Source organism: Procambarus clarkii, chromosome 10 (genome assembly GCF_040958095.1).
Source record: "Procambarus clarkii isolate CNS0578487 chromosome 10, FALCON_Pclarkii_2.0, whole genome shotgun sequence".
NCBI classification, from domain to species: Eukaryota; Metazoa; Arthropoda; class Malacostraca; order Decapoda; family Cambaridae; genus Procambarus; species Procambarus clarkii.
This window is the reverse complement of record NC_091159.1, coordinates 8,216,001-8,234,847: the sequence shown is the minus strand read 5'-3', so window position 1 is coordinate 8,234,847 and position 18,847 is coordinate 8,216,001. Positions and strand designations below refer to the sequence as shown.

Here is an 18,847-nt window from a genome sequence, read left to right as displayed (position 1 = left end):
GATTTCTGCAGGGAGGGAGGAGGAGGATGCTGCATCACTCCACTTGTGAATTAGTTCCTCAGCCTTACCCTGGGGGTCTTTGTGAGCCGCAGGCCGGGCTCTGCCCCCCCTTAGCTATCTGAATTTTTGCCCACACTTGTCTTGCAGATGTTTCCCGTCCAATAGAGCTAGTGAAGTCAAGCCATTGTCTTTCCCGCTCTTTAATCTTCTCTTCCCTGGCTACTTGACACACTGTCTTAAACAACTCTTGGTTACTTTCAGTGGGATGTCTCCGGTACTCTCTACTCATGTCTCGCACATTTGCGTTAAGCATCTTTATGTAATCATTCTCATACCATTTTATTTTCTTCCTCTGAGGGTTACTTCGCCCAGGCGTACGGCGCGGAACTCTTAGACAGCTCTCAATTTGGTGGTTAAGGTCATCAACAAATGTGTTAATGTCTTCTGGGATTTGGTATTCCGTGAACCAGTCACTCATCCTGTTTATGAAGTGCGGCCTCATATCTGGTCCGAGTGATAACCTTTTTCTTTTATTTGTCTCTTTCCTTCTCTTGCTCATGTCGACGGTGGTAATCAGTGCCCAATGGTCACTACATAAACTGTGCACAATGTGTGTACTGGCATCCGTGTCCTGTGCATTCAGCAGGAGAGCATAATCTAATCTTCCTCCTCTGAGGTGAGTTGGCTGTTCATCACCCAGGACCCTAAGGTTTTCACTTCCCCTGACAAAGAGTGACAGTTTCCGTCCATTGACATTGGGCTGATGACAGTTGGCACCAAAGTGTGGGTGTCTGGCATTCAGATCACCAACCAGCAGGGTAGGTTCTTCATTAACAAACTCAGGCAGTGCGTCAAGGTCAAGTTTACTCTGTGGCACATATAGGTTGATTATATGTAGAGCATTATTGTTTAAGTAAAGGGTTACTCCCAGTGATTCAAACTCATCCCCCATGTGCAGGTCATCAATAATCTGTGCGGGAATGTTGTTATTTACAAAAGTGATGAGACCCCGTTTTCTTTCCCCATGTGGCAGGGAGAACTTGCGATAACCGCTGAACCTTGGGTTGAAGTCATCACCTACCATTGTCTCCTGTAGCACTATGACGTCAGTTTGGTGTTCACGAGCGTATTGTATGATGTCATTAATTCTATTGCGAACGCCATTGCAGTTCCATTGTAGGATAGTGAGACTTTCTTCAGCGTGGTTATCCATTGTGGAGGTGTTGGTCATCAGATGTGCTGTGTGTGGTGTTGTTGCTGGTGAGAGTGTGTTCACTGGTGGTGTTGTATGTGGTGTTGCACCACCGTCATGTGCTGGTGGTACTGTTTGTATGCCAGTGCCAGTGGTCAGTGGTGTTGTGTATATTTATATATATATTTATGTATATTTAAATATATTTACAAGACCAATGTACAATATATATAATGTGCAATATATTTACAAGCTATATACAAGACCTGGATCAAGAAGACTAACATCTGCGTGATAGCAGTCAGGATTCACTGGCCACAATGTGGTTGCTAGAACAATAATAACTCTTATGACAAGCACTGTAAAAATACAAATGGTAGTAGACTTAACAATGGCATCTAATTTATAACAAAATAAAGTTCAGAAAAACTATACATTATATATAATGGTAATAATAAGACACATGTGGTAGAAATACTGCAAATGATTTTTTTTTTCAAAACAAACAGAATAACTGCAGAGTGCACTCAATTATAAATTCTGCGGATATCTACACCTAGCTCATCCAGAGCACTATACAACTCTGGCTCTGACTGAAGGTCCGGAACAGATGAAACTTCATGTGACAAACTATCATCTTGAGAGATATCCTCATTAACATCTAGCCAATGGACATGTGGTGAGTGCACGGTTGAAACGAGAGGTCTAGATCTAAGATTATAATTGCTAGTATGGGGTTGCTGAACATCCAGTGGTCTGTCAACCACAGAAGGTGGTGTCCGAGTAGGAGTATCTGTCTGGGTAAGTTCATTGTCATCTTCCTCATCAGTCTCGTCAACAGTCATTTTAGCTAACTTCATGTGGTCTAAATGCTCATTTATATACTCTCCTGTTAACAAGTTCTTAAGTCTGTATTTGTTACCTTTAATAAGCTCGATTACCTTATATGGACCCAAAAATTTCTTAGTTAACTTGTACATAGGACCAGACCTGTGTTGGTTAAGTATCATTATTACAGATCCAATAGTTATTTTACTGGGTTTAGCTCGTGCATTCCTTGCTAGAGTGAACTCGGCTGTGGCTTTGGACAGTTGTTCTCGTATTTTCTTGAATACTAATTGCATTTGTCTACGCTTCACTTGAACAAAATCATCTACGTTATATAAGGGAGTAGGAGGTACGTTAATCAATTCATTAGGGAGGATCTTATCTGTACCATAAAGAATAGCGTGAGGTGTGTCACCTGTAGAAACATTAATTGAGGAATTTATAGCACACTGAATTAAGGGTATAAAATCATCCCAATTGTTGTTATCAAAATTCAACGTGACTCTCAAGGCATCTAACACTTTCCTGTTAGTACGTTCGGCTAGTCCATTACTTGCTGGATTATAAGGATGATGCTACATTTTTTGATGTTATATAAATCACACAAGCTAGTTAGAATACTATTACTGAATTCTGGACCATTATCTGAAAGGATTACTTTAGGCATACTATATCTACAAATTATTTGGTCATGGAATGCGCTGGCTATGGTTTCTGCTGTTTTGTTCGGGATAGGAACTAGTTCGCAAAACCGTGAAAAATTATTGACCATTACAAGCAAATGTTTGTTCCCTCTCTCTGTTTCTGCAAAATTTGTCAATAAATCCATCGATATTCGTTCCCAAGGAGCTTTAGTTGCTGGGTACACCTGAATTGGATTAGGTCCTGACACATGTCCCTTGTGCTGTAAACAAGTTAAACATCTGTCAACATAATGAGCAATCTCCTTAGCCATTTTTGGCCAAAAATACTTCAATCGACCTTGTTGGAGTGTACGATCCTTTCCTGGATGTGCACTTGCGGGAGCATCATGGATAATTTTTAACACAGTTGGTACCAAGACAGCTGGAACAACTAACTGACAACATTTCCTCGGGGCTGTCCCTAGCTTTACTACTCTACACAGTAAATTGTCCAACATAACTAGTTCTTTCAATGGTACTGGCGGTTTATAAATCGGGCGAGTGTCTTGCTTAGTCAAAAATTTAATGACGGGTGCCCATATGGGGTCTTGTCTTTGTTCCGTTTCTACTACTGTAACATCTAATGCTGGGTAATTTAACTGAATCGCAGCTACGTGTCGAGAAAACGCATCGGCTACAACATTTTGCTTCCCTGGAATATATCCAAATGTGGGATTGAATTCTTGAATTGTGAGCAAATATCTAGCAAACTTTCCAACTGGATTCTTATTTTTGAACAAGGGAATTAATGGTTGGTGATCTGTAAGAACATGAACTGGGTAATTATAAATTCTATCCTTGAAATGTTTAAGTGCCCAGACAACTGCCAAGGCTTCTCGTTCTGTTGCACTATAATTTTTCTCTTCTTTAGATAATGTGCGGCTAGCATAAGCTATTGCGTGATCTCTGTGACCTTCTGCTTGAAGTACTGCAGCACCTAGACCTATGTCACTAGCATCTGTAACCAACGTAAAAGGTTTAGAAAAATCTGGGTACCTAAGGACAGGTGACGAAATCAAGGCTGCTTTGAGTTTTTTGAATGACTGATCCTGGGCCTCTCCCCAAACAAAGGGTTCATCTTTTCTTTGCAACTTGTAAAGCGGAGCGGCTATAATAGAGAATCCAGCAATAAATGAACGATAAAATCCTACAAGACCTGTGAACTGTCTTACGGCTTCTGCGGTACGAGGCGTTGGAAAATCACGGGCAGCAATAATTTTTTATTCATTCAATGTAATACCTGAAGGTGTAACTGTATGACCTAGGAAATTAATCTTCTGCTTTAAAAATGAACATTTTGCAAGCTTTATTTTTAAATTAGCTTCAGCGAGCTTTGCAAGTACTTTCTCAAGGTTCTGGAAATGAGTCTGAACATCTTGCGACATGATTATGAGATCATCAAGGTAAACTAGGGGTAGAGTGTGGGGGTGAGGGGTAGAGTGTGGGGGTGAGGGGTAGAGTGTGGGGGTGAGGGGTAGAGTGTGGGGGTGAGGGGTAGAGTGTGGGGGTGAGGGGTAGAGTGTGGGGGTGAGGGGTAGAGTGTGGGGGTGAGGGGTAGAGTGTGGGGGTGAGGGGTAGAGTGTGGGGGTGAGGGGTAGAGTGTGGGGGTGAGGGGTAGAGTGTGGGGGTGAGGGGTAGAGTGTGGGGGTGAGGGGTAGAGTGTGGGGGTGAGGGGTAGAGTGTGGGGGTGAGGGGTAGAGTGTGGGGGTGAGGGGTAGAGTGTGGGGGTGAGGGGTACAGTGTGGGGGTGAGGGGTAGAGTGTGGAGGTGAGGGGTAGAGTGTAGGGGTGAGGGGGTAGAGTGTGGGGGTGAGGGGGTAGAGTGTAGGGGTGAGGGGGTAGAGTGTAGGGGTGAGGGGTAGAGTGTAGGGGTAGAGTGTAGGGGTGAGGGGTAGAGTGTAGGGGTGAGGGGAAGAGTGTAGGGGGTGAGGGGTAGAGTGTGGAGGTTAAGGGTAGAGTATAGGATTGAGGGGTAGAGTGTGGGGGTGAGGGGTAGAGTGTGGGGGTGAGGGGTAGAGTGTGGAGGTGAGGGGTAGAGTGTAGGGGTGAGGGGTAGAGTGTAGGGGTGAGGGGGTAGAGTGTAGGGGTGAGGGGGTAGAGTGTAGGGGTGAGGGGTAGAGTGTAGGGGTAGAGTGTAGGGGTGAGGGGTAGAGTGTAGGGGTGAGGGGTAGAGTGTAGGGGGTGAGGGGTAGAGTGTGGAGGTTAAGGGTAGAGTATAGGATTGAGGGGTAGAGTGTGGGGGTGAGGGGTACAGTGTGGGGGTGAGGGGTAGAGTGTGGAGGTGAGGGGTAGAGTGTAGGGGTGAGGGGTAGAGTGTAGGGGTGAGGGGGTAGAGTGTAGGGGTGAGGGGGTAGAGTGTAGGGGTGAGGGGTAGAGTGTAGGGGTAGAGTGTAGGGGTGAGGGGTAGAGTGTAGGGGTGAGGGGTAGAGTGTAGGGGGTGAGGGGTAGAGTGTGGAGGTTAAGGGTAGAGTATAGGATTGAGGGGTAGAGTGTGGGGGTGAGGGGTAGAGTGTGGAGGTGAGGGGTAGAGTGTTTGAAGCAGGTACTCACCAACACAGAGGTACAGGCACCAGCCAGGTACTCACCAACACAGAGGTACAGGCACCAGCCAGGTACTCACCAACATAAAGGTACAGGCACCAGCCAGGTACTCACCAACACAGAGGTACACGCACCACCAAGGTACTCACCAACACAGAGGTACACGCACCACCAAGGTACTCACCAACACAGTGGTACACGCACCAGCCAGGTACTCACCAACACAGAGGTACACGCACCAGCCAGGTACTCACCAACACAGAGGTACACGCACCAGCCAGGTACTCACCAACACAGAGGTACAGGCACCAGCCAGGTACTCACCAACACAGAGGTACACGCACCAGCCAGGTACTCACCAACACAGAGGTACACGCACCACCAAGGTACTCACCAACACAGAGGTACACGCACCACCAAGGTACTCACCAACACAGAGGTACAGGCACCAGCCAGGTACTCACCAACACAGAGGTACACACACCAGCCAGGTACTCACCAACACAGAGGTACACGCACCACCAAGGTACTCACCAACACAGAGGTACAGGCACCAGCCAGGTACTCACCAACACAGTGGTACACACACCAGCCAGGTACTCACCAACACAGAGGTACAGGCACCAGCCAGGTACTCACCAACACAGTGGTACACACACCAGCCAGGTACTCACCAACACAGAGGTACACGCACCAGCCAGGTACTCACCAACACAGTGGTACACGCACCACCAAGGTACTCACCAACACAGTGGTACACACACCAGCCAGGTACTCACCAACATAGAGGTACACGCACCAGCCAGGTACTCACCAACACAGAGGTACAGGCACCACCAAGGTACTCACCAACACAGAGGTACACGCACCACCAAGGTACCCACCAACACAGTGGTACACGCACCACCAAGGTACTCACCAACACAGTGGTACACGCACCACCAAGGTACTCACCAACACAGTGGTACACGCACCACCAAGGTACTCACCAACACAGTGGTACACGCACCACCAAGGTACTCACCAACACAGTGGTACACGCACCACCAAGGTACTCACCAACACAGTGGTACACACACCAGCCAGGTACTCACCAACACAGTGGTACACGCACCACCAAGGTACTCACCAACACAGAGGTACACGCACCACCAAGGTACTCACCAACACAGTGGTACACGCACCACCAAGGTACTCACCAACACAGTGGTACAGGCACCAGCCAGGTACTCACCAACACAGAGGTACACGCACCAGCCAGGTACTCACCAACACAGTGGTACACGCACCACCAAGGTACTCACCAACACAGTGGTACAGGCACCAGCCAGGTACTCACCAACACAGTGGTACACGCACCAGCCAGGTACTCACCAACACAGTGGTACACGCACCACCAAGGTACTCACCAACACAGAGGTACACGCACCACCAAGGTACTCACCAACACAGTGGTACACGCACCACCAAGGTACTCACCAACACAGTGGTACACGCACCAGCCAGGTACTCACCAACACAGTGGTACACGCACCAGCCAGGTACTCACCAACACAGAGGTACAGGCACCAGCCACGTACTCACCAACACAGAGGTACAGGCACCAGTCAGGTACTCACCAACACAGAGGTACAGGCACCAGCCAGGTACTCACCAACACAGAGGTACACGCACCAGCCAGGTACTCACCAACACAGTGGTACACGCACCAGCCAGGTACTCACCAACACAGAGGTACACGCACCAGCCAGGTACTCACCAACACAGTGGTACACGCACCACCAAGGTACTCACCAACACAGTGGTACACGCACCAGCCAGGTACTCACCAACACAGTGGTACACGCACCAGCCAGGTACTCACCAACACAGTGGTACACGCACCACCAAGGTACTCACCAACACAGTGGTACACGCACCAGCCAGGTACTCACCAACACAGTGGTACACGCACCAGCCAGGTACTCACCAACACAGTGGTACACGCACCAGCCAGGTACTCACCAACACAGAGGTACACGCACCAGCCAGGTACTCACCAACACAGTGGTACACGCACCAGCCAGGTACTCACCAACACAGTGGTACACGCACCACCAAGGTACTCACCAACACAGTGGTACACGCACCAGCCTGGTACTCACCAACACAGAGGTACACGCACCACCAAGGTACTCACCAACACAGAGGTACACGCACCACCAAGGTACTCACCAACACAGTGGTACACGCACCACCAAGGTACTCACCAACACAGTGGTACAGGCACCAGCCAGGTACTCACCAACACAGTGGTACACGCACCAGCCAGGTACTCACCAACACAGAGGTACACGCACCACCAAGGTACTCACCAACACAGTGGTACACGCACCAGCCTGGTACTCACCAACACAGAGGTACACGCACCAGCCAGGTACTCACCAACACAGAGGTACAGGCACCAGCCAGGTACTCACCAACACAGTGGTACACGCACCAGCCAGGTACTCACCAACACAGTGGTACACGCACCAGCCAGGTACTCACCAACACAGAGGTACACGCACCAGCCAGGTACTCACCAACACAGAGGTACACGCACCAGCCAGGTACTCACCAACACAGAGGTACACGCACCAGCCAGGTACTCACCAACACAGCGGTACACGCACCAGCCAGGTACTCACCAACACAGAGGTACACGCACCACCAAGGTACTCACCAACACAGTGGTACACGCACCAGCCAGGTACTCACCTACACAGTGGTACACGCACCAGCCAGGTACTCACCAACACAGAGGTACACGCACCAGCCAGGTACTCACCAACACAGAGGTACACGCACCAGCCAGGTACTCACCAACACAGCGGTACACGCACCAGCCAGGTACTCACCAACACAGAGGTACACGCACCAGCCAGGTACTCACCAACACAGAGGTACACGCACCAGCCAGGTACTCACCAACACAGTGGTACAGGCACCAGCCAGGTACTCACCAACACAGCGGTACACGCACCAGCCAGGTACTCACCAACACAGTGGTACAGGTACCAGCCAGGTACTCACCAACACAGCGGTACACGCACCAGAGAGGTACTCACCAACACAGAGGTACACGCACCAGCCAGGTACTCACCAACACAGAGGTACAGGCACCAGCCAGGTACTCACCAACACAGTGGTACACACACCAGCCAGGTACTCACCAACACAGTGGTACACGCACAAGCCAGGTACTCACCAACACAGTGGTACACGCACCAGCCAGGTACTCACCAACACAGTGGTACACGCACCAGCCAGGTACTCACCAACACAGAGGTACACGCACCAGCCAGGTACTCACCAACACAGAGGTACACGCACCAGCCAGGTACTCACCAACACAGAGGTACACGCACCAGCCAGGTACTCACCAACACAGAGGTACACGCACCAGCCAGGTACTCACCAACACAGTGGTACACGCACCAGCCAGGTACTCACCAACACAGCGGTACACGCACCAGCCAGGTACTCACCAACACAGAGGTACACGCACCAGCCAGGTACTCACCAACACAGAGGTACACGCACCAGCCAGGTACTCACCAACACAGAGGTACACGCACCAGCCAGGTACTCACCAACACAGAGGTACACGCACCAGCCAGGTACTCACCAACACAGTGGTACAGGCACCAGCCAGGTACTCACCAACACAGTGGTACAGGCACCAGCCAGGTACTCACCAACACAGAGGTACACGCACCAGCCAGGTACTCACCAACAGTGGTACACGCACCAGCCAGGTACTCACCAACACAGTGGTACACGCACCAGCCAGGTACTCACCAACACAGTGGTACACGCACCAGCCAGGTACTCACCAACACAGTAGTACACGCACCAGCCAGGTACTCACCAACACAGAGGTACACGCACCAGCCAGGTACTCACCAACACAGTGGTACAGGCACCAGTTAGGTACTCACCAACACAGTGGTACACGCACCAGCCAGGTACTCACCAACACAGAGGTACACGCACCAGCCAGGTACTCACCAGCACAGAGGTACACGCACCAGCCAGGTACTCACCAACACAGAGGTACACGCACCAGCCAGGTACTCACCAACACAGTGGTACACGCACCAGCCAGGTACTCACCAACACAGTGGTACACGCACCAGCCAGGTACTCACCAACACAGTGGTACACGCATCAGCCAGGTACTCACCAACACAGAGATACACGCACCAGCCAGGTACTCACCAACACAGTGGTACACGCATCAGCCAGGTACTCACCAACACAGAGGTACACGCACCAGCCAGGTACTCACCAACACAGGAGCCATGAAGCAGCAGCAGCAGCAGGAGTGGCAGAGAGGTAGCGTCAGCCATGGCGGTCAGAGGCAGACTGGCAGACACGGGGGCCATGCACACCCAACAAAGCAACAGGAAGCCTGCTGCTGCTGCTGCTCCTACTGCTGCTGCTGCTGCTGCTGCTGCTGCTGCTGCTGCTGCTGCTGCTGCTGCTGCTGCTGCTTCAACGTCGCTCACACTCTCGTCTCATAGTTCTTCGTGCAACATTCGCTTTCAGAAATTGTTGCACGTGTCAGCATCTTAATTGTATACTTTGCAAAATACGGGAGACAGATGGTTAACTGGGGAGGGGGGGTGGGGGTGGGGGGGGGGCACAGGAAGAAAATGGCGGATAATTTGAGCAACAATAATACGATGCCATGATGGTTTCTACGATGTAGTCCCCACGCAGTCTTCGTGGCGAAGTGATCACACATTCGTCTGCGTTTCGCAAGCGTTTTGGCTTGGGTTCGTATCCTAGCCGAGGAGGATTGACCGGGCGCCAATCCTCAACTGTAGCCTCTGTTCACCCAGCAGTGAATGGGTACCTGGTTGTTAGACGATTTGGCGGGTCGTGTTCCGGGGAACATTATGATGAAGGACCTGCCCAAGACGCTCTGCGTGCTGGTCACTGTACACGACTGTTAGGTCTCTTGTGTATGGAAATAAATAAACGTATATGGAAGCGTGTAAGGCGCAGGGAGGGGGAGCATGTACGGCCAGGGAGGGGGAGCGTGTACGGCCAGGGAGGGGGAGCGTGTACGGCCAGGGAGAGGGAGCATGTACGGCCAGGGAGAGGGAGCATGTACGGCCACGGAGAGTAAGCGTGTACGGCCAGGGAGAGGAAGCGTGTACGGCCAGGGAGAGGGAGCATGTACGGCCAGGGAGGGGGAGCGTGTACGGCCAGGGAGAGGGAGCATGTACGGCCAGGGAGGGGGAGAATGTACGGCCAGGGAGGGGGAGCATGTACGGCCAGGGAGGGGGAGCGTGTACGGCCAGGGAGAGGGAGCATGTACGGCCAGGGAGGGGGAGAATGTACGGCCAGGGAGAGGGAGCATGTTCGGCCAGGGAGAGGAAGCGTGTACGGCCAGGGAGAGGAAGCGTGTACGGCCAGGGAGAGGGAGCATGTATGGCCAGGGAGAGGGAGCATGTACGGCCAGGGAGGGGGAGAATGTACGGCCAGGGAGAGGGAGCATGTACGGCCAGGGAGAGGAAGCGTGTACGGCCAGGGAGGGGGAGCATGTACGGCCAGGGAGAGGGAGCATGTACGGCCAGGGAAGGGGAGCATGTACGGCCAGGGAGAGGGAGCATGTACGGCCAGGGAGAGGGAGCATGTACGGCCAGGGAGAGGAAGCGTGTACAGCCAGGGAGGAGGAGCATGTACGGCCAGGGAGAGGGAGCATGTACGGCCAGGGAGGGGGAGCATGTACGGCCAGGGAGAGGGAGCATGTACGGCCAGGGAGAGGGAGCATGTACGGCCAGGGAAGGGGAGCATGTACGGCCAGGGAGAGGGAGCATGTACGGCCAGGGAGGGGGAGCATGTACGGCCAGGGAGAGGGAGCATGTACGGCCAGGGAGAGGGAGCATGTACGGCCAGGGAGAGGGAGCATGTACGGCCAGGGAGGGGGAGAATGTACGGCCAGGGAGAGGGAGCATGTACGGCCAGGGAGAGGAAGCGTGTACGGCCAGGGAGGGGGAGCATGTACGGCCAGGGAGAGGGAGCATGTACGGCCAGGGAAGGGGAGCATGTACGGCCAGGGAGAGGGAGCATGTACGGCCAGGGAGAGGGAGCATGTACGGCCAGGGAGAGGAAGCGTGTACGGCCAGGGAGGGGGAGCATGTACGGCCAGGGAGAGGGAGCATGTACGGCCAGGGAGGGGGAGCATGTACGGCCAGGGAGAGGGAGCATGTACGGCCAGGGAGAGGGAGCATGTACGGCCAGGGAGAGGAAGCGTGTACGGCCAGGGAGGGGAGCATGTACGGCCAGGGAGAGGAAGCGTGTACGGCCAGGGAAGGGGAGCATGTACGGCCAGGGAGAGGGAGCATGTACGGCCAGGGAGGGGGAGCATGTACGGCCAGGGAGAGGGAGCATGTACGGCCAGGGAGAGGGAGCATGTACGGCCAGGGAGAGGGAGCATGTACGGCCAGGGAGAGGAAGCGTGTACGGCCAGGGAGGGGGAGCATGTACGGCCAGGGAGAGGAAGCGTGTACGGCCAGGGAAGGGGAGCATGTACGGCCAGGGAGAGGAAGCGTGTACGGCCAGGGAGAGGAAGCGTGTACGGCCAGGGAAGGGGAGCATATACGGCCAGGGAGAGGGAGCGTGTACGGCCAGGGAAGGGGAGCATGTACGGCCAGGGAGAGGGAGCATGTACGGCCAGGGAGAGGGAGCATGTACGGCCAGGGAGAGGGAGCATGTACGTCCAGGGAGAGGGAGCATGTACGGCCAGGGAGAGGAAGCGTGTACGGCCAGGGAGGGGGAGCATGTACGGCCAGGGAGAGGAAGCGTGTACGGCCAGGGAAGGGGAGCATGTACGGCCAGGGAGAGGGAGCATGTACGGCCAGGGAGGGGGAGCATGTACGGTCAGGGAGAGGGAGCATGTACGGCCAGGGAGAGGGAGCATGTACGGCCAGGGAGAGGAAGCGTGTACGGCCAGGGAGGGGGAGCATGTACGGCCAGGGAGAGGAAGCGTGTACGGCCAGGGAAGGGGAGCATGTACGGCCAGGGAGAGGGAGCATGTACGGCCAGGGAGAGGGAGCATGTACGGCCAGGGAGAGGGAGCATGTACGGCCAGGGAGAGGGAGCATGTACGGCCAGGGAGAGGGAGCATGTACGGCCAGGGAGAGGAAGCGTGTACGGCCAGGGAGGGGGAGCATGTACGGCCAGGGAGAGGAAGCGTGTACGGCCAGGGAAGGGGAGCATGTACGGCCAGGGAGAGGGAGCATGTACGGCCAGGGAGGGGGAGCATGTACGGCCAGGGAGGGGGAGCATGTACGGCCAGGGAGAGGGAGCATGTACGGCCAGGGAGAGGGAGCATGTACGGCCAGGGAGAGGAAGCGTGTACGGCCAGGGAGAGGGAGCATGTACGGCCAGGGAGAGGGAGCATGTACGGCCAGGGAGAGGAAGCGTGTACGGCCAGGGAAGGGGAGCATGTACGGCCAGGGAGAGGGAGCATGTACGGCCAGGGAGAGGAAGCGTGTACGGCCAGGGAAGGGGAGCATATACGGCCAGGGAGAGGGAGCGTGTACGGCCAGGGAGAGGGAGCGTGTACGGCCAGGGAGAGGGAGCATGTACGGCCAGGGAGAGGGAGCGTGTACGGCCAGGGAAGGGGAGCATATACGGCCAGGGAGAGGGAGCGTGTACGGCCAGGGAGAGGGAGCGTGTACGGCCAGGGAAGGGGAGCGCGTACGGCGAGGGAAGGGGGAGTGTGTACGGCCAGGGAGGGAGAGCGTGTACGGCCAGGGAGGGGGAGCGTGTACGGCCAGGGAGGGGGAGCGTGTACGGCCAGGGAGGGGGAGCGTGTACGGCCAGGGAGAAGGAGCGTGTACGGCCAGGGAGGGGGAGCGTGTACGGCCAGGGAGGGGGAGCGTGTACGGCCAGAGAAGGGGAGCATGTACGGCCAGGGAGAGGGAGCGTGTACGGCCAGGGAGAGGGAGCGTGTACGGTCAGGGAAGGGGAGCGTGTACGGCCAGGGAAGGGGAGCGTGTACGGCCAGGGAGGGGGAGCGTGTACGGCCAGGGAGGGGGAGCGTGTACGGCCAGGGAGGGGGAGCGTGTACGGCCAGGGAGGGGGAGCGTGTACGGCCAGGGAGGGGGAGCGTGTACGGCCAGGGAGGGGGAGCATGTACGGCCAGGGAGGGGGAGCGTGTACGGCCAGGGAGGGGGAGCATGTACGGCCAGGGAGGGGGAGCATGTACGGCCAGGGAGGGGGAGCATGTACGGCCAGGGTGGGGGAGCATGTACGGCCAGGGAGAGGGGAGCATGTACAGCCAGGGAGGGGGAACATGTACGGCCAGGGAGGGGGAGCGTGTACGGCCATGGAGGGGGAGCATGTACGGCCAGGGTGGGGGAGCATGTACGGCCAGGGAGGGGGAGCGTGTACGGCCATGGAGGGGGAGCGTGTACGACCAGGGAGGGAGAGCGTGCACGGCACAGGGAGGGAGAACGTGCACGGCACAGGGAGGGAGAGCGTGCACGGCACAGGGAGGGAGGGAGAGCGTGCACGGAACATGGAGGGAGAGCGTGCACGGCACAGGGAGGGAGAGCGTGCACGGCACAAGGAGGGAGAGCGTGCACGGCACAGGGAGGGAGAGCGTGCACGGCACAGGGAGGGAGAGCGTGCAAGGCACAGGGAGGGAGAGCGTGCACGGCACATGGAGGGAGAGCGTGCACGACACAGGAAGGGAGAGCGTGCACGGCACAGGGAGGGAGAGCGTGCACGGCACATGGAGGGAGAGCGTGCACGGCACAGGGAGGGAGAGCGTGCAAGGCACAGGGAGGGAGAGCGTGCAAGGCACAGGGAGGGAGAGCGTGCACGGCACAGGGAGGGAGAGCGTGCAATGCACAGGGAGTGAGAGCGTGCACGGCACAGGGTGGGAGAGCGTGCAAGGCACAGGGAGGGAGAGCGTGCAAGGCACAGGGAGGGAGAGCGTGCACGGCACAGGGAGGGTGAGCGTGCAATGCACAGGGAGTGAGAGCGTGCACGGCACAAAGAGGGAGAGCGTGCACGGCACAGGGAGGGAGAGCGTGCAAGGCACAGGGAGGGAGAGCGTGCACGGCACAGGGAGGGAGAACGTGCACGGCACAGGGAGGGAGAGCGTGCACGGCACAGGGATGGAGAGCGTGCAAGGCACAGGGAGGGAGAGCGTGCACGGCACAGGGAGGGAGAGCGTGCAATGCACGGGGAGTGAGAGCGTGCAATGCACAGGGAGGGAGAGCGTGCACGGCACAGGGAGGGAGAGCGTGCAAGGCACAGGGAGGGAGAGCGTGCACGGCACATGGAGGGAGAGCGTGCACGGCACATGGAGGGAGAGCGTGCACGGCACAGAGAGGGAGAGCGTGCACGGCACAGGGAGGGAGAGCGTGCAATGCACAGGGAGTGAGAGCGTGCACTGCACAGGGAGGGAGAGCGTGCACGGCACAGGGAGGGAGAGCGTGCAAGGCACAGGGAGGGAGAGCGTGCACGGCACATGGAGGGAGAGCGTGCACGGCACATGGAGGGAGAGCGTGCACAGCACATGGAGGGAGAGCGTGCACGGCATAGGGAGGGAGAGCGTGCACGGCACATGGAGGAAGAGCGTGCACGGCACATGGAGGGAGAGCGTTCACGGCACATGGAGGGAGAGCGTGCACGGCACAGGGAGGGAGAGCGTGCACGGCACAGGGAGGGAGAGCGTGCAAGGCACAGGGAGGGAGAGCGTGCACGGCGCAGGGAGGAAGAGCGTGCACGGCACAGGGAGGGAGAGCGTGCACGGCTCAGGGAGTGAGAGTGTGCACGGCGCAGGGAGGGAGAGCGTGCACGGCACAGGGAGGGAGAGCGTGCACGACACAGGGAGGGAGAGCGTGCAAGGCACAGGGAGGGAGAGCGTGCACGGCACAGGGAGGGAGAGCGTGCACGGCACAGGGAGGGAGAGCGTGCACGGCACAGGGAGGGAGAGCGTGCACGGCACAGGGAGGGAGAGCGTGCACGGCACAGGGAGGGAGAGCGTGCACGGCACAGGGAGGGAGAGCGTGCAAGGCACAGGGAGGGAGTGCGTGCACGGCACAGGGAGGGAGAGCGTGCACGGCACAGGGAGGGAGAGCGTGCACGGCACAGGGAGGGAGAGCGTGCACGGCACAGGGAGGGAGAGCGTGCACGGCACAGGGAGGGAGAGCGTGCAAGGCACAGGGAGGGAGAGCGTGCACGGCGCAGGGAGGAAGAGCGTCCACGGCACAGGGAGGGAGTGCGTGCACGGCTCTGGGAGTGAGAGTGTGCACGGCGCAGGGAGGGAGAGCGTGCACGGCACAGGGAGGGAGAGCGTGCACGGCACAGAGAGGGAGAGCGTGCAAGGCACAGGGAGGGAGAGCGTGCACGGCACAGGGAGGGAGAGCGTGCACGGCACAGGGAGGGAGAGCGTGCACGGCACAGGGAGGGAGAGCGTGCACGGCACAGGGAGGGAGAGCGTGCACGGCACAGGGAGGGAGAGCGTGCACGGCACAGGGAGGGAGAGCGTGCACGGCACAGGGAGGGAGAGCGTGCGCGGCACAGGGAGGGAGAGCGTGCACGGCACAGGGAGGGAGAGCGTGCAAGGCACAGGGAGGGAGTGCGTGCACGGCACAGGAAGGGAGAGCGTGCAAGGCACAGGGAGGGAGAGCGTGCACGGCGCAGGGAAGAAGAGCGTGCACGGCACAGGGAGGGAGAGCGTGCACGGCTCAGGGAGTGAGAGTGTGCACGGCGCAGGGAGGAAGAGCGTGCACGGCACAGGGAGGGAGAGCGTGCACGGCACAGAGAGGGAGAGCGTGCAAGGCACAGGGAGGGAGAGCGTGCACGGCACAGGGAGGGAGAGCGTGCACGGCACAGGGAGGGAGAGCGTGCACGGCACAGGGAGGGAGAGCGTGCACGGCACAGGGAGGGAGAGCGTGCACGGCACAGGGAGGGAGAGCGTGCACGGCACAGGGAGGGAGAGCGTGCAAGGCACAGGGAGGGAGTGCGTGCACGGCACAGGGAGGGAGAGCGTGCACGGCACAGGGAGGGAGAGCGTGCACGGCACAGGGAGGGAGAGCGTGCACGGCACAGGGAGGGAGAGCGTGCAAGGCACAGGGAGGGAGAGCGTGCACGGCGCAGGGAGGAAGAGCGTGCACGGCACAGGGAGGGAGTGCGTGCACGGCTCAGGGAGTGAGAGTGTGCACGGCGCAGGGAGGGAGAGCGTGCACGGCACAGAGAGGGAGAGCGTGCACGGCACAGAGAGGGAGAGCGTGCAAGGCACAGGGAGGGAGAGCGTGCACGGCACAGGGAGGGAGAGCGTGCACGGCACAGGGAGGGAGAGCGTGCACGGCACAGGGAGGGAGAGCGTGCACGGCACAGGGGGGGAGAGCGTGCACCGCACAGGGAGGGAGAGCGTGCACGGCACAGGGAGGGAGAGCGTGCACGGCACAGGGAGGGAGAGCGTGCACGGCACAGGGAGGGAGAGCGTGCACGGCACAGGGAGGGAGAGCGTGCAAGGCACAGGGAGGGAGTGCGTGCACGGCACAGGGAGGGAGAGCGTGCACGGCACAGGGAGGGAGAGCGTGCACGGCACAGGGAGGGAGAGCGTGCACGGCACAGGGAGGGAGAGCGTGCACGGCACAGGGAGGGAGAGCGTGCACGGCACAGGGAGGGAGAGCGTGCACGGCACAGGGAGGGAGAGCGTGCACGGCACAGGGAGGGAGAGCGTGCAAGGCACAGGGAGGGAGAGCATGCACGGCACAGGGAGGGAGAGCGTGCACGGCACAGGGAGGTAGAGCATGCACGGCACAGGGAGGGAGAGCATGCACGGCACAGGGAGGGAGAGCGTGCAAGGCACAGGGAGGGAGAGCATGCACGGCACAGGGAGGGAGAGCGTGCACGGCACAGGGAGGTAGAGCATGCACGGCACAGGGAGGGAGAGCATGCACGGCACAGGGAGGGAGAGCGTGCAAGGCACAGGGAGGGAGAGCATGCACGGCACAGGGAGGGAGAGCGTGCAAGGCACAGGGAGGGAGAGCGTGCACGGCACAGGGAGGGAGAGCGTGCACGGCACAGGGTGGGAGAGCGTGCACGGCACAGGGAGGGAGAGCGTGCACGGCACAGGGAGGGAGAGCGTGCAAGGCACAGGAAGGGAGTGCGTGCACGGCACAGGGAGGGAGAGCGTGCACGGCACAGGGAGGGAGAGCGTGCACGGCACAGGGAGGGAGAGCGTGCACGGCACAGGGAGGGAGAGCGTGCACGGCACAGGGAGGGAGAGCGTGCAAGGCACAGGGAGGGAGAGCGTGCATGGCGCAGGGAGGAAGAGCGTGCACGGCACAGGGAGGGAGAGCGTGCACGGCTCAGGGAGTGAGAGTGTGCACGGCGCAGGGAGGGAGAGCGTGCACGGCACAGGGAGGGGAGAGCGTGCACGGCACAGAGAGGGAGAGCGTGCAAGGCACAGGGAGGGAGAGCGTGCACGGCACAGGGAGGGAGAGCGTGCACGGCACAGGGAGGGAGAGCGTGCACGGCACAGGGAGGGAGAGCGTGCACGGCACAGGGAGGGAGAGCGTGCACGGCACAGGGAGGGAGAGCGTGCACGGCACAGGGAGGGAGAGCGTGCACGGCACAGGGAGGGAGAGCGTGCACGGCACAGGGAGGGAGAGCGTGCAAGGCACAGGGAGGGAGAGCGTGCATGGCGCAGGGAGGAAGAGCGTGCACGGCACAGGGAGGGAGAGCGTGCACGGCTCAGGGAGTGAGAGTGTGCACGGCGCAGGGAGGGAGAGCGTGCACGGCACAGGGAGGGAGAGCGTGCACGGCACAGAGAGGGAGAGCGTGCAAGGCACAGGGAGGGAGAGCGTGCACGGCACAGGGAGGGAGAGCGTGCACGGCACAGGGAGGGAGAGCGTGCACGGCACAGGGAGGGAGAGCGTGCACGGCACAGGGAGGGAGAGCGTGCACGGCACAGGGAGGGAGAGCGTGCACGGCACAGGGAGGGAGAGCGTGCACGGCACAGGGAGGGAGAGCGTGCACGGCACAGGGAGGGAGAGCGTGCACGGCACAGGGAGGGAGAGCGTGCAAGGCACAGGGAGGGAGTGCGTGCACGGCACAGGGAGGGAGAGCGTGCACGGCACAGGGAGGGAGAGCGTGCATGGCACAGGGAGGGAGAGCGTGCACGGCACAGGGAGGGAGAGCGTGCACGGCACAGGGAGGGAGAGCGTGCACGGCACAGGGGAGGGAGAGCGTGCACGGCACAGGGAGGGAGAGCGTGCACGGCACAGGGAGGGAGAGCGTGCAAGGCACAGGGAGGGAGAGCATGCACGGCACAGGGAGGGAGAGCGTGCACGGCACAGGGAGGTAGAGCATGCACGGCACAGGGAGGGAGAGCATGCACGGCACAGGGAGGGAGAGCGTGCAAGGCACAGGGAGGGAGAGCATGCACGGCACAGGGAGGGAGAGCGTGCACGGCACAGGGAGGTAGAGCATGCACGGCACAGGGAGGGAGAGCATGCACGGCACAGGGAGGGAGAGCGTGCAAGACACAGGGAGGGAGAGCATGCACGGCACAGGGAGGGAGAGCGTGCAAGGCACAG

General features: G+C 58.3%; 3 protein-coding genes across 3 annotated transcripts in view; all 3 read right to left on the bottom strand.

Moving 5' to 3' along the window:
- LOC123747217 (uncharacterized) overlaps positions 1-9,639 on the bottom strand; it is a 30,548-nt gene extending 20,909 nt beyond the window's left edge. Inside the window, exon 1 of the mRNA XM_045729256.2 lies at positions 9,556-9,639. Coding sequence (XP_045585212.1) covers positions 9,556-9,616 — 61 coding nt within the window. The 5' untranslated portion in view covers positions 9,617-9,639. The remainder of the gene's footprint in view (positions 1-9,555) is intronic.
- Positions 9,640-9,696: 57 nt separating this feature from the next.
- On the bottom strand, positions 9,697-14,885 carry LOC138363113 (spermatogenesis-associated protein 31H1-like). The gene is made up of 2 exons (XM_069322102.1): positions 13,677-14,885; positions 9,697-9,759 (listed from the first exon to the last, which is right to left on the bottom strand). The coding sequence occupies exons 1-2, from the start codon at positions 14,883-14,885 to the stop codon at positions 9,697-9,699; spliced, it is 1,272 nt and encodes a 423-aa protein (XP_069178203.1).
- Positions 14,886-14,898: 13 nt separating this feature from the next.
- Positions 14,899-17,250, bottom strand: LOC138363112 (proteoglycan 4-like). Its single transcript, XM_069322101.1, has one exon. The coding sequence runs from the start codon at positions 17,248-17,250 to the stop codon at positions 14,899-14,901; it is 2,352 nt and encodes a 783-aa protein (XP_069178202.1).
- Between the last annotated feature and the right edge of the window lie 1,597 nt (positions 17,251-18,847).

Excerpts from the sequence above, each read along its gene's own strand:
- LOC138363112 (XM_069322101.1), bottom strand. The coding sequence starts at position 17,250 with ATGCTCTCCCTCCCTGTGCCTTGCACGCTCTCCCTCCCTGTGCCGTGC.
- LOC138363113 (XM_069322102.1), bottom strand. The coding sequence starts at position 14,885 with ATGTGCCGTGCACGCTCTTCCTCCATGTGCCGTGCACGCTCTCCCTCC. Across the intron at positions 9,760-13,676 it reads CACGCTCCCCCTCCATGGCC|CAGCAGCAGCAGCAGCAGCA; the intron begins GTACACGCTCCC and ends GCGACGTTGAAG.